At 44.2% G+C, this 22,550-nt stretch overlaps 1 protein-coding gene and 8 non-coding genes across 11 annotated transcripts; all 9 read right to left on the bottom strand.

Moving 5' to 3' along the window:
• Positions 1–74: 74 nt before the first annotated feature.
• LOC142466296 (small nucleolar RNA SNORD2) lies at positions 75–147 on the bottom strand. Its single transcript, XR_012788147.1, has one exon. It is a non-coding gene; the product is annotated as a small nucleolar RNA SNORD2 (small nucleolar RNA).
• A 957-nt stretch (positions 148–1,104) lies between these two features.
• On the bottom strand, positions 1,105–1,177 carry LOC142466294 (small nucleolar RNA SNORD2). Its single transcript, XR_012788145.1, has one exon. It is a non-coding gene; the product is annotated as a small nucleolar RNA SNORD2 (small nucleolar RNA).
• A 4,787-nt stretch (positions 1,178–5,964) lies between these two features.
• On the bottom strand, positions 5,965–15,753 carry EIF4A2 (eukaryotic translation initiation factor 4A2). Of its 3 annotated transcripts, XR_012788038.1 has the most exons (12): positions 15,616–15,752; positions 13,895–13,940; positions 13,679–13,811; positions 13,287–13,426; positions 11,835–12,003; positions 11,542–11,651; positions 10,854–10,997; positions 9,834–9,971; positions 9,506–9,595; positions 9,027–9,106; positions 8,355–8,503; positions 6,545–6,682 (listed from the first exon to the last, which is right to left on the bottom strand). XR_012788038.1 is itself a non-coding variant. In XM_075570670.1 (11 exons), the coding sequence occupies exons 1-11, from the start codon at positions 15,642–15,644 to the stop codon at positions 6,538–6,540; spliced, it is 1,224 nt and encodes a 407-aa protein (XP_075426785.1). In that variant the 5' UTR covers positions 15,645–15,752; the 3' UTR covers positions 5,965–6,537. The 3 variants fall into 3 exon arrangements, 2 of the variants coding, with proteins under 2 accessions (XP_075426785.1, XP_075426786.1); XM_075570670.1 differs by lacking the exon at positions 8,355–8,503 and having other exon boundaries at positions 5,965–6,682; XM_075570671.1 differs by lacking the exons at positions 8,355–8,503; positions 13,287–13,426; positions 13,679–13,811 and having other exon boundaries at positions 5,965–6,682; positions 15,616–15,753.
• LOC142466272 (small nucleolar RNA SNORA63) lies at positions 8,579–8,710 on the bottom strand. The gene has a single exon (XR_012788125.1). It is a non-coding gene; the product is annotated as a small nucleolar RNA SNORA63 (small nucleolar RNA).
• Positions 9,670–9,798, bottom strand: LOC142466274 (small nucleolar RNA SNORA63). The gene has a single exon (XR_012788127.1). It is a non-coding gene; the product is annotated as a small nucleolar RNA SNORA63 (small nucleolar RNA).
• Positions 10,273–10,404, bottom strand: LOC142466271 (small nucleolar RNA SNORA63). Its single transcript, XR_012788124.1, has one exon. It is a non-coding gene; the product is annotated as a small nucleolar RNA SNORA63 (small nucleolar RNA).
• Positions 11,067–11,247, bottom strand: LOC142466289 (small nucleolar RNA SNORA81). The gene has a single exon (XR_012788141.1). It is a non-coding gene; the product is annotated as a small nucleolar RNA SNORA81 (small nucleolar RNA).
• On the bottom strand, positions 11,731–11,801 carry LOC142466295 (small nucleolar RNA SNORD2). The gene has a single exon (XR_012788146.1). It is a non-coding gene; the product is annotated as a small nucleolar RNA SNORD2 (small nucleolar RNA).
• LOC142466293 (small nucleolar RNA SNORD2) lies at positions 13,509–13,583 on the bottom strand. Its single transcript, XR_012788144.1, has one exon. It is a non-coding gene; the product is annotated as a small nucleolar RNA SNORD2 (small nucleolar RNA).
• Positions 15,754–22,550: the final 6,797 nt, after the last annotated feature.

Here is a 22,550-nt window from a genome sequence, read left to right as displayed (position 1 = left end):
AGCTAAAAAACAAAACAAAAAAGTTATGAAATATAATTCTATCGGTTTCCCAAACTTTCAAGTAGAAGCCGTTTGAGCGATCAGTTTTATAAGGATATCATCAGGGTTATATCAGTCCCGAAAGATGTTATTACCATCACTTCACTCAGAAAACGACAACATTAAACACAAGACACTTACAAAGATATCTGCGGTTTAACATGTCAAATACACGCCCGGGAGTGCCAACGACAACGTGAGGCGCCACATAAGAGGTTTGATGGGGAACTTACAGAGACAGCAGGGGAGGGAATAAGTGCTGTAGATGTCAGTGCTGGGTCACAATGGGTGGTAGGAGTGACTGAGTGTGGGACAGTAACCATGAGTGCAGGCTATTGGGATGCTTGATTTGTGGGGCAAGTTTTAATGTTAGTCAGTATTAAAAAGAGAGTTAACAACTTACAGGGGAAGAGATGGCAGGGAGGTGTGGGTGAGACCAGGTGTGTCTGTGTTTAGGCTTAGGGAGATCCCAGCAGCAGTAAGGAGTAGATAGAGGGTGTGAATACAGTATGTGTGTGGGTGTTTTTTTTATTGAGGAGTAAAGAAGTTGTTGGGAGAGAGGTGTATAAATAATGGGGCAGTGGGGAAGTTGGAGAGAACAGAGACATTCACAAAAGGAGTAAGGAAACAGTAAACAGAAAAAGTAGTAGGTATGGCATAGTGAGATGCAGGAGTAGAGACTTCCCAGTTATTGGAGGATAGAAAGAGTACAAAGAATCACAGCTTTACGAAAGTTAAGTTCTCACAGTTGCAAAGTTGCTGTGCAGAGTCCAGATGTTCCTCAAATCATCACCTCCAATTTCAACTCCAAAATGACCTCTGCCACACACTTTAAATGTAACACTTAAGATGTTACACGGCCATATGGCCCACAGCCAATAGTCTGTCTTAAATACTCTGATCACATGCAATTAGATAACAATTAACGGAGTGGTCTGCCTATCAACTCACAGAAACATACCCCAATAGTCAATTAAATCTTAATTTCTTTTGCATAATACACATTTAATGTGCCCACATTTTACTTGGGTACATCAACTACATAGAAGGCACATTAAATTAAACCAGTGATCAGCAAATTAAAAAGTTCTCTGCATTTCAGGTCAGTCCCAAAAGATGGTATACAATCATCTCACTTGATAAATCATGTTTTTCATGATGTGACACCAACACATAGCCACGTTTTCAAATCCATGCTGTGGCCAACTAACAAACTACAAGCCAGTACCAAACGATGCTGAATAGCTGAAGGTTTTTTCAAAACCATAAATCCCTCTCAGAGATTTTTTTTTTAAGACTCATAAAGATAGTCAACCATTTAATTCTGGTTGTTCTGCAAGGGAAACACTCTGGTTTGCCTTTCTGGTGTCAAAACCTTCATATGATTTGATATTCACCTCGATGACACACTTTAACTGGAAACTTTACACAGCTTGATAATACATTGCAAAAGGCCACAGCACATGGCAGCTTGGGCCTGCAATGTCTACATTTCCTACAAAAGAGGAAAACCAGCGTCCACCCCTGCTCTAAACCCAACTCCCTCCGCGCCGCCGTGTGAGAGGGGAGAAGCTTCTTTATACGCCTGGCTGACAGTGTCTTCCGAGTCCCCTCCCTGACACAATGATGTAATCCGTTACAAGCGCCGTGACGTCACCGCGGAAGGGACGTTCCCTCCCGCGCGGAACCTCGGAGCAGAAAGAGGAAGGCATGGCGAGAATATATCCCCTCACCCCCCACCACCCAGCTGCAAAGGATCCTGGGGGGTTGGGGGGTTTGAGGGAGGAAGCGTTCCGGCCCGTACGGAAGAACAGGTTCCCGCGAGGGTGGGGGATGATTTTCTCACCTGAGGTAAAACCGGAAGCGGCGTCCTCCATTGCAGGACAGACCTGCTGCCTGGAGACCGGAAAGGGCGGGGCTCTTATGGTCTCGTCAAGTGGTGCTGCAGAAGGAGCGTAGAATCCCTTAAAGGGACGGTAGAGAAAGTCTTATTTTAAAGTGCTATATGAATGCAGTACTTTGTCATGCAGGAGCACTCCTAGGGACCATATAGAAGGCAAACCAAAAAACAAAGGATTTCCAGATCTGCCGCCCCATGGCACTTTCCTGGCGCCGCCTCCTGTCCGTGCTGCCACCCTCCGTGTTCTTCGAAATCACGCTTGGGAATGTCACCAACGCGACATCACGCAGCGACCGAGACGTCATTTGACGCTGCGGCGATATGCCAACGAGGCGTGTGACGTCACAGCGTCACTTGACGCTGCATAAAAAAGGCGGTAGCGGCAGCAGGTACTCCCATCAAATGTTGCCGCCTCTGGGCTTAATGGTGAAATCCGCCATTAATGGCAGCAGGGGGGGGGGGGTCTCTGGAGCTGAACCGCGGAGACCCCCTACTTCCATACATACTTACCTCCGTAAGGGGTGCCAGTATATCGCTGCTTTGTAAATGTCCCGCAGCACGTGAGCCAATAGGAAGCTGTAAGGGATCATGTCACTGCTTGTTATTGGCTCACGGGGCATTTAAACGCCACCATTTCTATAGGCCCACCTAGCCCAATCTGGGCTGCTGCCGGCACCCCCAACGTAGGTTTATCTGGACGCAGCTTACAATTTCAACTCCAGGGGCCCTGCTTCCAGAAAACCGTGCATCAAAGGCACCCCTGGAACAATGTGGTTCAGCTCTGGAGACTGTTTCAACCCACATACTAGCTTCATGTTGCTTGGCCAGCAACCAACCTTGCACTGAGTAAAACCAAATGGTTGAAACAGCTGTCTGATAGGTTTACTGGCTATGCACTTCTTAAACCAAGCTGTTTTGATAAGCAGTGTAATGCGGCAGGCATAAGCTCATAGGGGTCAATGTTAAAATGGATGTGAAGTAGTGACAGTGCCATTTGCATGTTATTACCCAGAGTCCCTGGCTGCAGTGGAAGCAGTTTGCCAAGCAATAATGGGGTGTTGCAGACATTAAATGGTCCCTAAGAGTGCCTCTCAAAGCCTGCGCTCATTAACTGGAAGTGGGGGCTGCTGTTTTGTGGTGTTGGCCGCAGTCAAACATCTGTCAGCAGTTCAGCGCAGACCATTTATGACAACCCCTTAGTGAGTGGGGGTGGGACACAACTGCAGTCCAGGTTATTTTCCTCCAATGAGGTGGCCAACAATTCCTAGACAGTCCGTGCTGAGCAGGTCTGCCTGTCCCTCCATTCTCGTCCTTCAAAGCCAATAAAAGATAACTGTAATAGTGTGCACATACAGGAGGTTGAATAAAGACATGCGTCCATCAAGATCAACCAACAATCAGTTGTCTGTTGTCAACCCAGACCTAAATCCAACGTGGTGCAGTTTATGGTCTTCCATTCAGTGTCCCTGAATCCCAACTTACGTGTTTATGGCTTTCCCACCCCATATGCATCTTCTATGCCTAGTATTCTGTATACTATTTATGTATCTGCAAACTATATTTTCTCCTTTACATTATATTTCCGGCATATTTTATGCTGATGTTGTCACTCCCCTGCACCTCCTTAACTCTTCTCTATCTCCCCCTCCCCCCAATTTGTAATTTTCTTTACTCCCTTATTCTATTTCCAGAATTCTGTTTTAATCATTTTAAATTCTGTAACTATTATTTTCCCTCTCCAACAGTTTAATGCTACAGACATTACCATATGGACAACCTTGTTTTTTTTTCACATTCATGTGTACTGTATATGGATTTGCACATAACCACATATTTATTATTATACATAAGTGTGCTCCTGTGTACATCTGCATGTACATATACATGTGGATGTCCACATATGCACACACAATTGACATCAATATTGTTCCTTATGATATGGAAACATTGTTTTCATTTATGAACAATTAAATCAAATTATATCAGTGTTTATACTTTATAAAATATTCAATATCCAATTCTATATTGATTTCTTTAAAGCAATTCTTCTGAGCATTTCCAACATATACTGTATGTTTGAACTAGCAACTTTTAGTTATTTGGCTCAAGGTATTAAACAATACATATGTAAAGTTATGTTTTTTATATACAGATTGTGCCCTCTTTGATGGTACAACAAACTTTTGCCCATCCAAGATAGGAACCTGTTTCTCTAATTGTATTTGTCATCACGTGTTTTTTCAATAAAGTATATTGTGGGAGACCAACTCACTCATTTTGGTGGTGACCCTCCCCCTCCTTGTCTTTCCTTCCCTCCTCCGTCTGGCTGTGCTCACTCTGGGGATCGCAGGGAGTCCACGGGCTGTCATTGCGCAAGCACGCTCACGCAGGACTCCAGCATCCAGATTTCCCCTTTCTGTGCGCAGAAACACCGAGGTAGTTAGGGCTCACTTGGGGGAGGTTTGTGCGCATTGGGATGTGGTTTGTGATCTGTGGGCACGCACCATGGCAACGCTTCCCTAGCTAACGAGGATCCCAGATATGGTTCATGATTGGTAAGCCAATTTATTTCACTTCTTTAAATATGTTGGTGATGATAGGATGTGTATGCCTTGACATGTTGGTAGGGTAATGCCATTTTTCCCTTCATAACCATTAAATATTTTTATGGATAACACACTTTCCTTCTAAACTTTTTCTTGGATTTTTCTGGTTGTGCTCTGCCATTTCTTTCTCCTATTAGTATTCTGTATACCATTGATGTATCTGCAAACTATATTTTCTCCTTTACATTATATTTCCAGCATTTTATTCTTATGTTGTCACTCCCCTGTACCTCCTTAACTCCTCTCTCCTTCCCCCCCCCCCAAGTTGTAACTTTCACTCCTTATTCTATTTCCAGAATCCTGTTTTAATCGTTTTAAATTCTGTAACTATTATTTTCCCCCTCTTCAACAGTTTAATGCTAGACATTACCATAGGGACAACCTTGCTAGATAAAACTGACCCAAAACACCACTGAACTGAAAGCTGGATGGGTGATGTGAGGTGCCAATCTCACTGTAGGTGGAAGCAGGAAAAGTAGACAGAGCCAAATTCATTTTTAAGGAAAACTGGGTGGAGGATCAAGTGATGAGTGCTGCAGAGCTATTGTTTCCAAAGACAATGTAATGTGTAATATATACAATTTGCTTTTTTCCCCCTGGTTTGAAGCAGGGCTGTTGCATATGTAGTCAAACCAAGTTCGGCTACTTGGACCCCTATGATAGCTTTGTGGAGCAAGTATAAACAGAAGGGGGAGAGAAGTCCCAAGAACAGGCTCCAGACCCGTTCCCAATAGGTGCCACACGTATAGTTAAACCTCCTGGGGTAAACGCATGTTTTAGTATGATAAATCACTTACAGCCTCCTTGTGCTCCATCCTGATCAGCATGCTCCCACCTGTGTGTATCAGACTGGGAGAGACTTCCGTGAGGAGGTTGTTCAGCAGTAAATAAACACAATCCAGCCTTTGCTCTGCACCGCTCAACAACCTCCTCACAGGATGTCTTTTCCACATTAACTCCAGGGGCCCTGCTTCCAGAGAAATATGCCTCAAAGGCACCCCTAGTCCCTGGAACAATGTCATTCAATTGTGCAGACCTCGTTTCATAATCAAAGAAATTAAATTGCTGCTTTAATGTGATGTAAGTTTAGGCAATGGTACCTTTAAATTAGGTCACAAAATATTTTTTTATCCAATTTAGCACATATATAAAACACTACCCAAAACAATCCTGTTAAAGCCTTCTAAACCTCCATTCACCCACACAAGAATAAGAGTTGGAGAGGAGGCAAATACTGCAGACTTTATCTATTACTCTTCCAAACATCTAAATCAAAATTAGTTTCAGACAAACTTAAGAGACTAGTACGGTAGGTAGAAAGGCAGGCACATATTTTATGAAACAGCTCATTACTGCCATTATATAAACATTTATACACAAAATGGTGTTAGTGTACATGAATGCAATAAACAGCAGAACCAAAGTAAATAGACTATTTATTAAACTTCATTAGGACATGTGCAATACAGCAACTTTACAATGTTAAGCCAAAGACAGATCGTTGGGGGTTTTAGGGTCTGGAGCACATGCATCACTTAGTACTTTATTGAATAAATACACATTAAAAAATAATAATTCCACTAGTAAAGTCAAAATCTGAAATGTACAATAAAGGTGTATATGCTAGTTTAACATAATTGGCCGATTTTACACAGCACTTATATCTTTTAGTCCATAAGTAAATTATTAAGTGATAAAGAACATCTAATACAACCACTTCTATAGAATTAGGAAATACATTTCTACTACAAAGAAAATGTAAAGACCCCATCGCTTTACAAACCCCACCCCAACAGTCTAAATTCTGGAAAGAAGATTAAGCCAATAGCTTTCCTTCCAGAGCCCACAACTTCAGTCTCTTATCAAAAAACTATTTCTGATCCGTTCTGAGCATTGAGACAAGATTCAATATATTTCCAAAGAAATCACAATGAGTGTCGTGATTTGCCTATTCAGCAACAGCGAGCACTGCATTCAAACTCATCCCAGGGATCAAATAAGATCAGCCACATTCATAGGCATTTCCTCCACTGTAGTATTGTAGAAAGTCTCAATATCACGCAGAATCCTTTTGTCCTCCTCTGTAACAAAGTTTATGGCCACACCTTTTCTACCAAACCGACCTCCGCGTCCAATCCTGCAAAGGACATTAAATATCAAATTATTACATATACACAACAACTCTTGTAAGTCAGAAACAAAAATTAACAATCCATAATAATTCCATGGTTTGTGTGGAAAGGTCAGTTGACAGTTAAAGCTGCAGTTCAGTCTTTAATTTTTTTTTTTTACTTCAATAGTTTCATGTGTGCAATCTCTAATTACCGAAAGAACTGTATAGCTGCAGGTCAATTCCTTCTCCATGTATTGATCTGCAAAATTTGGTGACATCATTAGTGAAGGGATCTGTTTTTCTTCTGCTTCTGTCTCTCAGTGGAAGCTCATGAATATTCATGAGAACTACTGCACTGTGACATGTGCTAGAGGGAGGGCAGGGCTAACAAAGGGGTGTGCCAGGGCATGAAGGGGCAGTGCCTTAGCAAATGGTTGTTAAAATAGAATACAAGAAAATTGGTCTTTCAAAGTTGTTTTTTTAAAAACAGAAAATGCTAAGTATTTTTTCTTACTACAGAACTGATTTATTAAAAAAAAAACCCACACATGCAGGATATTGACTGAACTGCAGCTTTAAGTGCAGCTTAGTTTAAATTTGTATTTGCAGATAAAGATCATATTCCCCACAAGATCCACAGCAGTGGCGGTTTCTTGCAAGCAGCTGTATTGTGCCACATATTTAATTTATTAAAATGCTCTGAAAATTGAGGCTTCAGTTACCATTTCTACGGCATGGAGGATGTTTGAGACCCTGTCTGCGTGGGTGGGCTTCAAAACATTTTTTTGGGCAAAGAGGTACTTGTAATGACAATAGGTTTGAAGCAGGGGGTTTCCAGAGCAGATTTCAGCTCCAGGACACCCCCTCTTCCAGAGCTACTTACCTACGTAAGGGGGTGCTGGAAACAGACTAGATGTCTGTCCCCTGTCGTCCGTTTCCCCCCCCCCCACGCATAAATCTACACAGTTTAGTTCCAGAAACCCCGTATCAAAAAACTCAAGTGCTCCTTTAACATTACTTTTTTAACATTACTTTTGTCAGCCACAATTTAGTGATGAACTACAACTGTATAGTCCATTGTGGAATGTGGTTCTCACTTTACCAAAGAACTTGATACTGTTCGGTATAAGGAACCTTCACAGAAACAACAAGTCTCTGGGGACTAAATAAGTGATCCGTTTGCCATCAGTCTCAAAAAGTCATTGAGACCACCCACATCTCATCAGGTTACTTTAAAAATCCACAATATATGAAACATTTAAGGTCTACAAATATTGTTTCTCCAGTCCTCAAGGGCCACTAACAGGTCAAGGATATCCCTGCTCCAGCACAGCTAGCTGTCAATTAGCCATCACAGGTCTAAACCAACACCTTCATACTGCTACTGCATTGTTACAAGTTTGGGAGAACATTTTACATGCACGGTAAAGATGTTCTACAACAATCGGCAATTTGCATGTAAAATGACACAGCTATACATTGGTCCAGAGTGCAGCACCACTGTGATATAAATAAACATATTTATACACATTCAAAGGCAGGTCAGCAGCATTATGCAACTTACCTGTAGCAAAAGGTAATCAGGAGACAACAGCAAAGACCAAGGCATTAATACCTAAAACCAAACTGGCCCACTAATATTGGTTTTGATCATGCACAACAGTGCAGACCAGGTCAAATACATTAAGACTTTTACCTTCACAAAGAACTGGTCCATGATCCACTGGCCGCCATCATACCACGACCGGAAGTGTGTGTTCTCAGATCAAGAGAAAGACACGACTTCCACGGGGTTATTCTCAGCAGCGTCCGTTATCTTGAGAGCAGCTGTATTCTGCTCCTTAACTATTTAAACATAATTACAATTCTTATAAAAATTTGTGAGTGGCTTCAGTTATTGCCATTTCCATGGCGTTAAGGATGTTTGAGACCAAGCGTCCCTGCCTGCTGGGGTGAGAGTCAAAACAGACAGGGATAGTAGGAATCATTTTGTTTTGTGCAGGGGGAACGTCAACACAGCACTACACAGCTATATTGTAACTTATCCTGCATCAATAAGCAAACATTGCTTCCTTTAACAAAAATCAGATTACAAAAGTATAGAGTGATTATTATTGGTTACTTTTGATATACCAGGTATTTAATGCTTTGGAATTGGGAAACTTTGCTGTATTTCTGGTTTCACAGCCAATACACTAGTTACACTTTTGGCACCAATATCTTCAGCACCAACATGCACAAGTGCCTTTAAGGAAGGGACATTATGGAAGCAGAGATAAGTTCTTTGCAGAACAGTCTAGGCTCTGGTTTAACATGCGTAACATTTTACTATATGGGAAGGGCTACTTTTAGAAATGTTAAAATGTACCTGTGAATGTAGTTCTCACGATTGGTTGGCAGGTCATAATTAATAACCAATGACACTTGCTGCACATCAATACCACGAGCCTGAAAGAAAGTGAAGGGTTAGCTTGAGGCACAGACTCAAAAAAGAGTTCAAATATATTGCTTTAGATTTGTCAGCCACAATTTAGTGATGAACTACAACAGTATAGTCCATTGTGGAATGCAGCACTTTCTTTACCAAAGGACTTGATACTGTTTGGTATTAGGAACCTTCACAGAAACAACAAGTCTTTGGGGAGATGTTCTGTTTGCTCCTTAATGCTCAGCGCCAATTCCAAGCATAAGAGAAGCTGAACCGTATGAAGCACACCAGCATTGACTAGCAGAGATACTACTACCCACAGCTGCCTTGACCACTAGGTAGCAAAAGGGCCCAGGGTAACTTGCAGCAACATGATTTTAAGTACTCAACACACCAATGTGCTAGAACAAGCTATTTACCAGCAAGTCTGTAGTGATCAATACACGACTAGATCCAGACCGAAATTCTCTCATAATGACATCCCGCTCCTTCTGGTCCATGTCACCATGCTGTAGATGGAAAATACAAAGGCAATTGACCAACATTTTATTTTTCTGGTGGAACAGCAAGCGCTTTGCAAAAGATGTTTGAGACCAAGCGTCCCTGCCTTCCGTGGAAGCGGAAACAGACAGGGATAGTAGGAAACAGGTTTATTTCAGCAGGGGGAACGACAACACAGCACCACACTGCTATATTGTAACTTATCCTGCATTTTATTAAGAAAAAGGCTGGTTCAACATTGCTTACCAGAGCAGAGACTGTAAAATCTCTAGAATGCATTTTCTCAGTCAGCCAATCAACTTTTCTTCTAGTATTAAGAAAGATAACAGCCTGTGTAATAGTCAAAGTTTCATACAAATCACAAAGAGTGTCCAGCTTCCATTCCTGGTGTAAAAAAATAAAAATAAGTCAGTATTGTTGAACTTCTTTTTACCATCTGAACACAAGCTTTTTAACAAATCTATTTAAAAAGAATTATTTCCAAAATATCTATTGTAGCATAAAATCTGTTGAGACAAACTTGACATACAAGGCAAAGGCTATTTAAATGGTGCACTGCAAAGAGTGCATAATCCCTCCATACACATCATGCATTCACTATTACAGGGACGTGGAAATGCACCAAGGCTTGCAGCCATGACTTTTCTGCCACAAAACTAAAAAGCCAGTATGTGCATTGCAAAAGATGTTTGAGACCAAGCGTCCCTGCCTGCTGGGGTGAGAGTCAAAACAGACAGGGATAGTAGGAATCAATTTGTTTTGTGCAGGGGGAACGTCAACACAGCACTACACAGCTATATTGTAACTTATCCTGCATCAATAAGCAAACGTTGCTTCCTTTAAGAAATATACCATACAATATTATGAGTAACCAGTAATATTTACTTTTTATATAGAAGGTATTTAGTGCTTTTGCATTGGGAAACCGCTATATTTCCGCCTATATATGGTTTAAACTTTTTCATTCTTTTGGCACCAATGTCTTCAGCACCAACATGCACACGTGCCTCTAATGAAGCCAAGATTAGTGCTTTGTAATCTATAGCTCTAGCAGCATCATACGGTATATAAAACCTATCGAGATGAACGGGACATACAATTCAAAGGACATTGAAAAGGTTGCACTTTAAAGACACTGGTCTTACAGTACATGTGCTATTTCCATACACACCTTGTTATCACTACTACAGAAATTTGGAAATGCATTTACGTTTGTACTTTTAATAGTGTTCTTAACAGGAAGGTCATATCACCTTCTGGCCTCACCTCTCGCTCAACGTTAATGTAGAACTGTTTGATACCCTCAAGGGTCAGTTCCTCTTTTTTCACAAGGATGCGAATTGGATCCCTCATGAACTTTTTGGTCACTTCCAACACGTCTGTTGGCATTGTGGCAGACAGCAGGACAACCTGACAAGAGAAACACCAATTTAGTCATCTAAACCAAACACATTTAGTTTGTCAGAAGCAGATTAATAAAGCTGTTGCACTGAATCTTTAAGACAATGGACACTGGACATTCAGAAAGAGGTCCATCCATGTCTATAAATCGAAAAAGTGCATTCGTTCTACTTCCCGTGTGTACTCTACTAGCATTATTACAAAAACTAGAAATAAATCCAGGTTTCGTAATTTTAACAGAGTGCTTGTACAGGAAGATTAGTGTAGCAAAGGCCAACGATTCAACAGCATGAAGGGTCTCGCAAATGATCTAGTACCATTTCTCAGATGATGGAAGCTTATTTGCAATCAACAATTAGTGGCCTATGCTATACTGAAGCCAAAGAAATCCATAAAGATAAACTGCTCACTCAATCCCTGATGCAATTCAAAAATTAACAGTAACTTTTGCTTTCATGTCTGACAAACTTAGCAATTAACCAACATTATTTTAGAAGCAAAGTCCACATATCATTAACTATAAATATAGTAAGCCTTGGCATTTGTATATTACCTGAATGTTTGTGCTCAACTTTTGAAAAATCTCATAGATTTGATCCTTGAACCCACGGCTCAACATTTCATCTGCCTCATCCAAAACAAACATCTTGATCCATTTTGGAGCTTAAAAAAAAAATAAAAAAAAATTATGTTATAAAATATAATTCTATCGGTTTCCCAGACTTTCAAGTAGAAGCCGTTTGAGCGATCAGTTTTATAAGGATATCATCAGGGTTATCAGTCCCGAAAGATGTTATTACCATCACTTCGCTCAGAAAACGACAACATTAAACACAAGACACTTACAAAGATATCTGCGGTTTAACATGTCAAATACACGCCCGGGAGTTCCAACGACAATGTGAGGCGCCTCGGCCTGCAGCTTCTGCATCTCATTGCGAACATTTGTACCTCCAATACAAGCATGGCACATTGCACCCATATAGTCACCAAGAGCCAAAATTACTTTCTGGATCTAGAAAAAAAACAAAACAAACCAAAAAAACAAACACAGGGCTTAGTTCAATATCTGTTTCAAACCTTCAAAATGTAAGTCATTCCACAGTACTAATGAAAAAAAATATAGATGTTGAACAGCTTTGCTCAAGTCTCAAATAATCTAAAGAAAGAAAGAATGCAATAGCAGGGATGTGCATATTTAGAAAAAACAAACAAAAAAAAACCAAAGTGCAACTTTAGATCATAAGCAATTCAGCATCACCTGTACAAACTCCTCTTACCAGAAGGGATGGAAAATTGCTTTAAATTTGTAGCCTTTTAACTATACTAAAGAAACGACGCAAAGCCGTTAAAACCAAGCTATTCAAATGGCATCTTGTGTGCCAAATCCAGACCATGGAGGGCTTAAGTGGCCACTGGACTGTCTGCTGCTATCTTCACTGTAGTTCCCTATATAATAATATATGTCACAAACAGACTTTTAGACCAAGATACAGATTCTGGCAATAGGTTAAATATATCATTTGAGTGCTTAATCTATTCCAATTGAAGTTGGTGGCCCTTCAACTTCTGACCTGTCCCATTTGTAAAACTATTTAAATGAGTCCAAAACCTATGCAGCTGAAAGCAAGCATTATACAGCTCAACTTGAACTGGTCAGGTTTAATACAAATTAAAGTAGCTAGCATCTGGTAGGATAGTTTAGTAGCGATTGGTCCTAAATGCCAATGCAATGCTGGTCGTTTACAGTAGCAAGTTGGCACAAACTACTTAAAGACACCATCACATGCAGTGAATGGATAAATGTTAAATACACAACAAACAGCAATACAGGGAAACCAGTATCCCTTTACTGAGATACTTTAAAGGACGGGAAGACCCTTAAATATAAAACTAGCCCACTTCAGTCAAGCCCCACTACTCCGTGCGTTAACTGTAAGTATTAACCATTGCAGTTTGTGAGCAGATTGCAGAACATTATTAAGTTAAGTGACAACTCGGAACAGAGAAACAAGTATTAAAAGCAACATTGACATGCATGGTAACATTAGTTGCACATTTGACATTGCCTGAACCCTTATGTGCCCTGCAGCTTTCATATTGCACAACTGCATATCACTAAAAGTCCCTAACTTGACAGGGAGCAGTCTAAATTTGAGTACAAACCGAGTAATTAGTAGGTAGTAAAGACTGCCGTTTGTTGGTTTCATGTAACACTAAACAACTTGTTTAAGTTGTCCTCACAGTTGTGGAAACTGAAACCTGTGCAGCACACGGTTTAAGCTACCCTATCAATACCTGTTGAGCCAGTTCTCTTGTGGGGGCCAATACTAGAGCCTGGGTCTCCTTGAGATCAATCTCCAGCTGCTGCAGGATGGAAATAGCAAATGTGGCTGTCTTGCCAGTACCTGACTGAGCTTGAGCAATCACATCATACCCTAAAAAAAGTAGGATACACATTTAATGTTCCCACATTTTACTTGGGTACACCAACTACTTTGAAGGCACATTTATTTAAACAAGTGATCAGCAAAATAAAAAAGGTTCTCTCCATTTCAGGTCAGTCCCGAAAGATGGTATACAATCATCTCACTTGATAATCACAGTTCATGTGACACTAGCACTTACTGCACCCACGTTTGGTAAATGAATAACGTAAACTACAATTACTAAATATATGTCCTACTAACCTTTAATACATGGCATAATTGCTCTTTGCTGAATAGCAGACGGTTTTTCAAAACCGTACGCATAAATCCCTCTCAGGAGAGATTCTTTTAGACTCATATCATCAAAATTGTCAACAATTTCATTCCAGTTGCTCTGAAAGGGAAAGAAACACCATGGTTTGCCTTCCTTATGTTATAAAGACCAGCGAGGGGGATCAATGCATGTTTGATATTCACCTCGATGACACCATCGGGGTCCATTCCTTCAGGGCCGCCATGATCTCTAGGAACAATAAAGTAGTTTTAGAAGACTATTACAAAATTAAGAGTGCACAGCTGGGCATTGTGGTATCACAAATTAGCACAGTGAAGAAGGCTCTCTCCAGACAGGGATACCTCTTGCCTGTGCTACTTATATTTTCCCTAGTGCAGGGGTGAGCAACCTGCAGCTCTTTCCACACCTGCATGCGGCTATCTCCCAGACTGTGCTTCTGGCAGCCTGGCCTGCTCGTCGCCACTTGGCACCTCCCCAGCTGATGGCATGCCTCAGGTGCAGGAGGTAGGCCTGCAGCATGGGAGATGTTGGGCTGCAACAAGAGGCCTAACCAGCAGCTGGGGAGTGGCAACCCACAGACAGTGAGGAGGAAGGTCCAGTGTGTGTATATATTTATATTTGTGGGGGTAGTGATTGTGTATTTGGGGGGTAGTAGTTAGTGTCTGTGTGAAAATGACCAACTGGTTTGCATGAAAAAATAAATAAAACAAAAAAATTGTATTTTATTCCCCCACATATTCTCTCTTCCCCTAATTCTCATTAAAGTAAGTTTTTCGTATGTTAATGCTTATACAGTATATACCTGTTAGTGTGTACAGTATGTATGTTTGTGGTGCTGCAATATTCATGCATGTGTTGCAGGTCTGAATATTTGTCAAAGAATGTGTATAAAACGGCTCTTTGAAAGTCTGCAGACCCCAGCACTAGTGCACCCGGACTGCTTCCCCACCAATACTGCATCACAAATTATACTGAAGTTTTATTCCTAGTCTAAAGGTGGAAACATACGAGCATCGTCACAGTTTAATCACACGCTGCAGGCCACTGCACCCCGTAATGTGCTAGAGCAACCTCAGCATGTGACATTAACTGTAGGAATACGGGTTATGGGACATGGTACGGAGTATATACGCAGCGCACGCACTGGAGATCACGGGTTAATCTGGTGCATGAAGCCCCAAAAGCCTTGGGCAGTCATAGCGCACACTGGGATTCGGAAACTCCCACTTCAAAGGCAGGGACATTAACAGAGCTGATCCTTCAGTTTAACTGCTAATAAAGAAGGTCCCGCAGTGTGGGGGTGCGAACACCGTGATTATCCGTAGCCCAAGGACACGAGGTGTTACATTACACTCCCACTGCAGACATGCAGCCTCCGCCGCCATCTTGTCCTCCCACCCTGCGGCTGAGCCCCAGCCCGGGGCTGCTCCCTCTCACTCCCCCCACCCGGACACCCCCCTCCGACTACTTCATGCGACATTTAATATCACCGACAGCTTCTAGTGCCCATCATCCGCCCCCCTACTCCAACAGAATCGAGACAGGGCCCAAACTGACATGGAACCGGAGAATCATATCCCAGAGACACCCCTCCCCCCCGGAGGCTGAACCCCCCTCTCCCCGAGTCTGAACCCAACCCCCCCCCCCTCCAGCCTTAACCCCCGGAGCCTGAACCCATACCGCTGCCCAAACGGCACCAATCCCTCAACGTACCCCCAATATTTCCCCCGCACCCCGAATCTGCGTCACCCTCTCTGTGCGAAATATAAATATCCGCATGGAGGCCTAGACAACTACATTAACCGTGCGACCCCAACCGCACTAAAGCGGCCCGGGCGTTATACCACGGTCAGTGTGACATGAGATAGGTCCCCTTCTCCCCGGTGAGGCCACAGAACAGTACCTGGTATACTCCGCGGAGCCGCCTGACATGTTCCGTTCCCAGCCCGGAGCTCAACTGAAAAGGACAAGCAACGGTGGCGCGCGCTATTTATACAGTCGGCACTATTTTTTTTAATGTTTTTTTCAGTACCTGCGTAGGAATTTTGCAGTGGGCCGTTTCTCTCTACTTCCCCGCCAGCTTCGGTTTAACGGATCAAGAGAAGACAAAATACCTCATTCTCGAGTTTTCTTGTCTCTCTCTTTTTTTTGTTCTCACGGAATATTATTCCTATTCCTATAATTTAAATCGGTCTGCAAAATGGGGACTACTTTGTCAACGTTCCCTCCCCGCGGAACGATATTGCAGCAAAGGCTGGAGGTTGTAGGTCCGTGAGGGACACACGGGGTTTCCAGCTCAGGCCCGTGCAGACAGGGAAGCTCCCGCCTCCCTGGCTGTGAGTGACGGGACGGGTAGTGACGTCACGCAGTAGCTTGACGAATGGGCGCACATTTGCAACAGAAGCATGCGGCCCTGTGCTTGCCCCCTGTGCTTGCCCCCTGTGCTTGCCCCCTGTGCTTGCCCCCTGTGCTTGCCCTGTAAATAAAGACAGGCAGAGGATCTAAAAAATAAAAAAAACCAGGTCAGGTTTTAAGGATACCACAGCTTCAGCACAGGTTGAGCCACCTGTGCTGAAGCTGGGATATCCTTAAAACCTGACCTGTTTTTTTGGGGGGTGGGAGGGGATCTTGAGGACTGGACTTGAGACCGAGAAAGTGGGGGGTACAGGGGCCTGTACTCCAAAGAAAATTCACTCAAATGCACACTACCTAAATTTTAAAATGTAACCTTTAATAACAATTACTTAAAACATATATTACCAAAGTGAAAATGTGATAACGTTTAAAAATAAATTAAATAGAGTAACTCGTGCAGACAGGCAGTCTCTAATGTGTAAATGCTCCAGTATACTATTAAAACTGGAGAATAGGAGGCTGCTAGGGTGCACCCAGCCGGAGTGAGCAAACAAGCCCACCACTTCACTGGTTAGCCTAATAAATATTGAATATCGTAGGGGCTATTGATATCAGGGTTATGGCTTGATACCGGCAGTATGGCTTCCTAATCAGGTCGTGACCTACTCCAAGAATACTTGCCTAGCCACTACCCTAATTTTTATATATCGGCTAATCTAGTGAACGGCTGACAGGTACTGTACTAAAATAGCCCCATGAAGGGGGCTGACATCATCAACACGCGTCCAACGCGCGTTTCCCTCCTATTACGGAGCTTCCTCAGGGACAAAGATCCTTATTATACGGCAGATAACCCGAATTTATGGTTCCTGCGTTGTCTTTCTACTGTAAAGCAGCATTCCTGGTAGATAGCTTGGGGGGGGGGAGGGGGGTTTGCATGTTTTGTTTGAGAGATTTTTTTCCTGCCCTTTCTGACACTGGGTGTAAAAAAAAAAATGAGTCATTGCTCCGTTCAGGAGATGCACCACCAGGGTTGGGCAACTCCAGCTCTCAAGGGCCCCCAACAGGTTTTCCGGATATCCCTGCTTCAGCACAGGTGGCTCAGTCAAAGACAAACCTGACCTGTTGATGGTTCTTGAGGACTGGAGTTGCCCACCCTTAACCTCTCCCCAGAGGAGTCTAAGGCCGCCCTTATAGTGCCGGCGACAAAGCGACACCATTTTTTGCAGCCGGGAATATTTGATTTTTCAGGGGCTGTCGCCTCATGTGACAGCCCCTGAACCAATCAATGGCCACTGTCGCCCGCGACGACGCAAAGCGAAATACAACTTTCGCTAGCGGCGACGGGTGACGTCACGGTCGCGGGCACTATACGCGCGGCCTAAGGCTACGCTTATAGTGACGGCGACGTCAGGCTGTGGTCGCTGGAAAAATCAAATAGAGATGACTTCCAGCGATCGTGACCAAGCCGTCGCTCCGTCACGTCGCGCTTACAATAAGCGCACGCGACGGCTGCAATGCATTTGTTTTGACGCGACGTCGCTGTCGCTATAAGCGCAGCCTAAGGCTTTGTTCAGACAGGCTACTACACACTGTCTGCTGGGCGATGTGTGATCATGCCCAGTCGACAGAATGAACCGACTTGGAGGCGGGACTACTCAGCCATTTAATTTAAAAAAAAGAAACAAAGTGTGTGTGTGTTTGTGATTGGCTGGTAAAGTCCATGTGACACGGCTGCCGCTTGAAATCACAACTTCAGTTGTCTCCTTCAAGTGCAGCGGCGTCAACGCTGTACCTTTGCCGCCCGGAGTCTTTTTCTGTTTGAAAACTCACACACACACCAAAGCGCAAGAGTGGCGAACGTGCGCACGTCGCATCCCATCCTGTTTGAACGCAGCCTAAAGGTTATCAGACACTAGATATTAAAAAAAACATCAACAGCAGGAAATGCTCAAACACAAGATACTAACATTATGTGAGTTAAACTCATAGGCTTCTTGGGAGGGGCATTGCTAGTTTAAACCCTTTTTTTGCAACAGGAGCAAGCACCAGAGACGCAAATACTAAGCACTGCAAGCCACTTTTTGTCCCATTCAAGTACATGGCATAGCACTGCTTCATAAATATTGTCCAAATGGTTCTTTGGGTCATGTGACCTCACAGGGCTTTATTTTTTTTAGATTTTAAACATTATATTATTTATTGAGCCACCTTTGCTTAAACAGGGATATCCTAAAAAAACCTGTCCTGTTGTTGGCCCTTGCGGACTGGAGTTGGCCACCCCTGACGTATATTCGTTGTTGGTAGTATGGGAAGTTCAGTAAGGCTGCGCTTATAGTGCTAGCGACAGCGACGGGGACGTCACGCTGCGGCTGCTGGAAAAATCAAAGCCCCCCATCCCGCTCCAGCTCTCCCCTCCAGTCGGGACGGAAGTTGGATCCCAGCGCCGGCAGGAGGCGGGAGTGGGCCCCGGACCGTCAGAGAGGTGGGTGTGGTGAGTGTGCGCTCTTACCTTCTCCGCAGTGGGCCACATCCTGCAGACATCACGGCGTCATATGATGCCGCGTTGACCTGGCAACGTGACATCACATGACGCCGCTACGCTGCCAGAGGAGGGCTGCTGGTCCCGGTTTTTTTCTTTTACTGGGGGGGAGGGTGTCGTTTGCTGATGCTTTTGACAATACCCCTGCTCTTGGTAAAATATTAGGGATGTGCAATGATGGCTTTTCACATTACCTTGCTCTCACTTCCCTCTGCACATTCCCATTTCATTCTTCCCCATCTCTTACAAATTACAAGCAGCTCTCAGAAATACATCAACCTTCTCCCCCAATTACCTTATGTTCCGCTCCCTTCCGTACAGAATGTAAGCTCTTCGCTTATTGCACTAGTGCCGGGGTGGTCCTCAAGGGCCACCAACAGGTCAGGTTTTCAGAATAGCCCTGCTTCAGCACACAAGGCTCAATCAGTCCCTGCTTCAGCACAGGTGGCTCAATCAGTCCCTGCTTTGGCACAGGTGGCTCAATCAGTCCCTGCGTCGGCACAGGTGGCTCAATCAGTCCCTGCGTCAGCACAGGAGGCTTAATCAGTGGTTCAGTCTTTCACTGAACCACTGATTGAGCCACCTGTTCTGAAGCAGGGATAACCTGAAGTGTTAGTGGCCCTTGAGGTCTGGAGTTGGTTACTTCTGTATGTCAATGTCTGCTATTTTATTTTATTGTACTGCGCTGCTGAATGTTGGCTTGTTATAAACAATGAAAATATATATTTTTCTTATATAGCGCTGACAGTATACATAGAGCTGTATAACTAATACTGCAGGCACAACGACTCCCTGCCCTGTAGAGCTTACAATCTAATGTTGGTGCCTGAGTGACAGGGAGATCATGTGACTTGTCCAAGGTCAAAAGGAGCAGGCACTGAAGTTTGAACCTGCATTAAAGTCAGTGCCATTGTTCTTAGAGTGAGTGCCTTCTCTTTCTGAGCCTCTTTAAATTAAATTAGGTTTCCCTCAATCCCTCAATGTCACTACATACAGCCCGTTAACTCCTTCAATGTTCTGGCCTCACTGGCACTGAGGGAGTTAAACACAGGTTGACTTTATTTGGGGGGGGGGGGGGGGGGGGAGAGGGGTAACCCAGAATGTAATGGAAAAACCCGAGGAACATTTCAATCTATCTCTTGCTGACAATTTCTTCCAAGTGCAGGTCTCCTCAAAGACAGAGATACAAAGTGCAGGTTTCCTCAAAGACAGAGATACAAAGAGCAGGTCTTCTCAAAGACAGAGATACAAAGTGCAGGTCTCCTTACAGACAGAGATACAAAGTGCAGGTCTCCTCACAGACAGAGATATACAAAGTGCAGGTCTCCTCACAGACAGAGATATACAAAGTGCAGGTCTCCTCACAGACAGAGATACAAAGTGCAGGTCTCCTCAAAGACAGAGATACAAAGTGCAGGTCTCCTTACAGACAGAGGTACAAAGTGCAGGTTTCCTCAAAGACAGATATACAAAGTGCAGGTCTCCTCACAGACAGAGATACAAAGTGCAGGTCTCCTTACAGACAGAGATACAAAGTGCAGGTCTCCTCACAGACAGAGATACAAAGTGCAGGTCTCCTCACAGACAGAGATACAAAGTGCAGGTCTCCTCACAGACAGAGATACAAAGTGCAGGTCTCCTCAAAGACAGAGATACAAAGTGCAGGTCTCCTCACAGACAGAGGTACAACGTGCAGGTTTCCTCAAAGACAGATATACAAAGTGCAGGTCTCCTCACAGACAGAGATACAAAGTGCAGGTCTCCTTACAGACAGAGATACAAAGTGCAGGTCTCCTCACAGACAGAGATACAAAGTGCAGGTCTCCTCACAGACAGAGGTACAAAGTGCAGGTCTCCTTACAGACAGAGGTACAAAGTGCAGGTCTCCTCACAGACAGAGGTACAAAGTGCAGGTCTCCTCACAGACAGAGATACAAAGTGCAGGTCTCCTCACAGACAGAGATACAAAGTGCAGGTCTCCTGAAAGACAGAGATACAAAGTAGCGTTTTACTCACAAGTTCATAATGAAATTCTCCTTTAATGTCACTGCCAAGAACAGTGGAAAGACAACGATTCAGATCATCTGATGAAAGGTCAATATGGGACTTGAAACATTGTCTTTCCACTGTTCTTGGCTGTCACATTAAATGGAGAATTGCATTATAAACTTGTGAGTAGAGCTCTACTTTGTATCTCTGTCCTAGAGGAGACCTGCACTTTGAGGAAATTGTTTGTCTGTGTTGTGTTGGCTGCACAAGCCGGATTCTCCCCGCCTGAGGCTGTTTCCCCGCACTTTTGGAATTATACAATCCATCCCTTACTGAAATGTTTCCTAAATAGATGCGATTCTTAGATACCTGGCTCCTTGGCTGTCACAGAATCCCTCCGCCAGCATCCTGCAGAACTGTTACAATGCATCACTGGTCCAGCAGCAAAGTCAAATCATTGGGTCTGGTTATTTCTATTCTAATTCTGTTTCCTTGGAAACATTTTTGCGCACCCCCCAGTTTGCGCACCCCTGGTTTAACTCTTTCCATGCAGGAAGGACTGGGGCACCAGTGCCACAGCCGCTCTAGGAGTCACGATCATGTGATTGCAGGGCCACAGAGATTTTCCCAGGCCCAGGACTAGAGTCTCCAGCTGGGCCTCCCCTTCGGGCGACATTGCATGTCCCCCCTCTCTTCCTTTTACTCCACCCCCCTCTCTCTCTCTCTTCCCCTCCCCATTTTCACACGCATGCCCTCTTTCTCACTTCCCCCCTCTCTTTATCACTCACCCATCACTGTCTCCCTTTGTCTCCCCTTTCTCACTATCACACTCCCTTCCTCACCCCCCTGTATTCCTATCCCATCACTAACACCTGTATTTCCCTTACCCAGTCTCACTCCCCACTTTATTTCCACACACCCCTCTCCCTCCCCCCCTGTATTTATCCCATGCTCTCTCAAACTCCTCCCTCTAAGGCCTCGGGCCTGGTCAGCGCTTATGCGCTGAGTCGTGCTGAGCCGTGTTGAGCCGTGCTGCTGCTCGGCACTGAGCCCCTGCAGCTGCAATGAGAGCGGCTTTAACAGGGCCTCGCGCACGCGTCAGCACGCTTGGGGAAGCGTGTGTCTGACGGAGTTTTGAAATTTCCCCACTTGCCGGTGCGCAGGGCCGGTCACGTGAGCGGTTCGCCCAATGAGGGCGAACCAGCTCCGTGACGTCACTGGCCCACCCCCAGACCCGCCCCTGACACGCCCACGGACGGCGTGCTGTGTAAGGCCAAGGAAAGCACCGCTTTCCCTGAGCCTCAGCGCGCCTCCGCACTGCTAGAACAACTATGTCCCAGGCCTAAGAAACGTACCTGACGTTGGGATAGGGGCCTCCACGGTCAGGAAGGGCCCACTGGAAGAGGGGTGCTGGAGCCCAGCGCCTTGATGCAGAAGTTGAGTCTAACTTCTTGTCGGGCCGAACTTCTGGCATCAGGAAGCTGGTAGCACCAGAACGTGATGGCTAGAGCGGGTCTCATGCGGAAGTCTGTCGGACTTCCAGCATCTGCTAGCCGGGCTCGGCTCACTTGTTCCAGCTTTCCCCCTGTCGGTGGCTCTGCGTGATTGCCCCATCAGTGATGATGGGAAGGAAGAGTTGTCCTCTTTTTTGTTCTGCTCAGAACCCGATCTCCCCTTTAAATACTGGCATGTAGATTATGACGTAGCTGCTACATCATAGGGACCCTGGAATGCCAGACCTCTTGTCGTAGTGGCCAAGTCTTTGGCACCCAGAATAACCCTCATCGTCTAAGCACAGACACACTGATTTGCACACGCACTTTCACACGTACAACATTGTAACCTTGGGCTTATAAATCTGCTACCATTTGTTGGTGTGCTCCAAAAAGCTTTTGTAGGTAACTCGCATGTCTTTAGTAAATCCCCTATAACTTGTATATAGAGTGTGTATA

This window comes from Ascaphus truei, chromosome 14, assembly GCF_040206685.1.
Source record: "Ascaphus truei isolate aAscTru1 chromosome 14, aAscTru1.hap1, whole genome shotgun sequence".
Taxonomy (NCBI): domain Eukaryota; kingdom Metazoa; phylum Chordata; class Amphibia; order Anura; family Ascaphidae; genus Ascaphus; species Ascaphus truei.
This window is presented reverse-complemented; position numbering and strand designations above follow the sequence as displayed.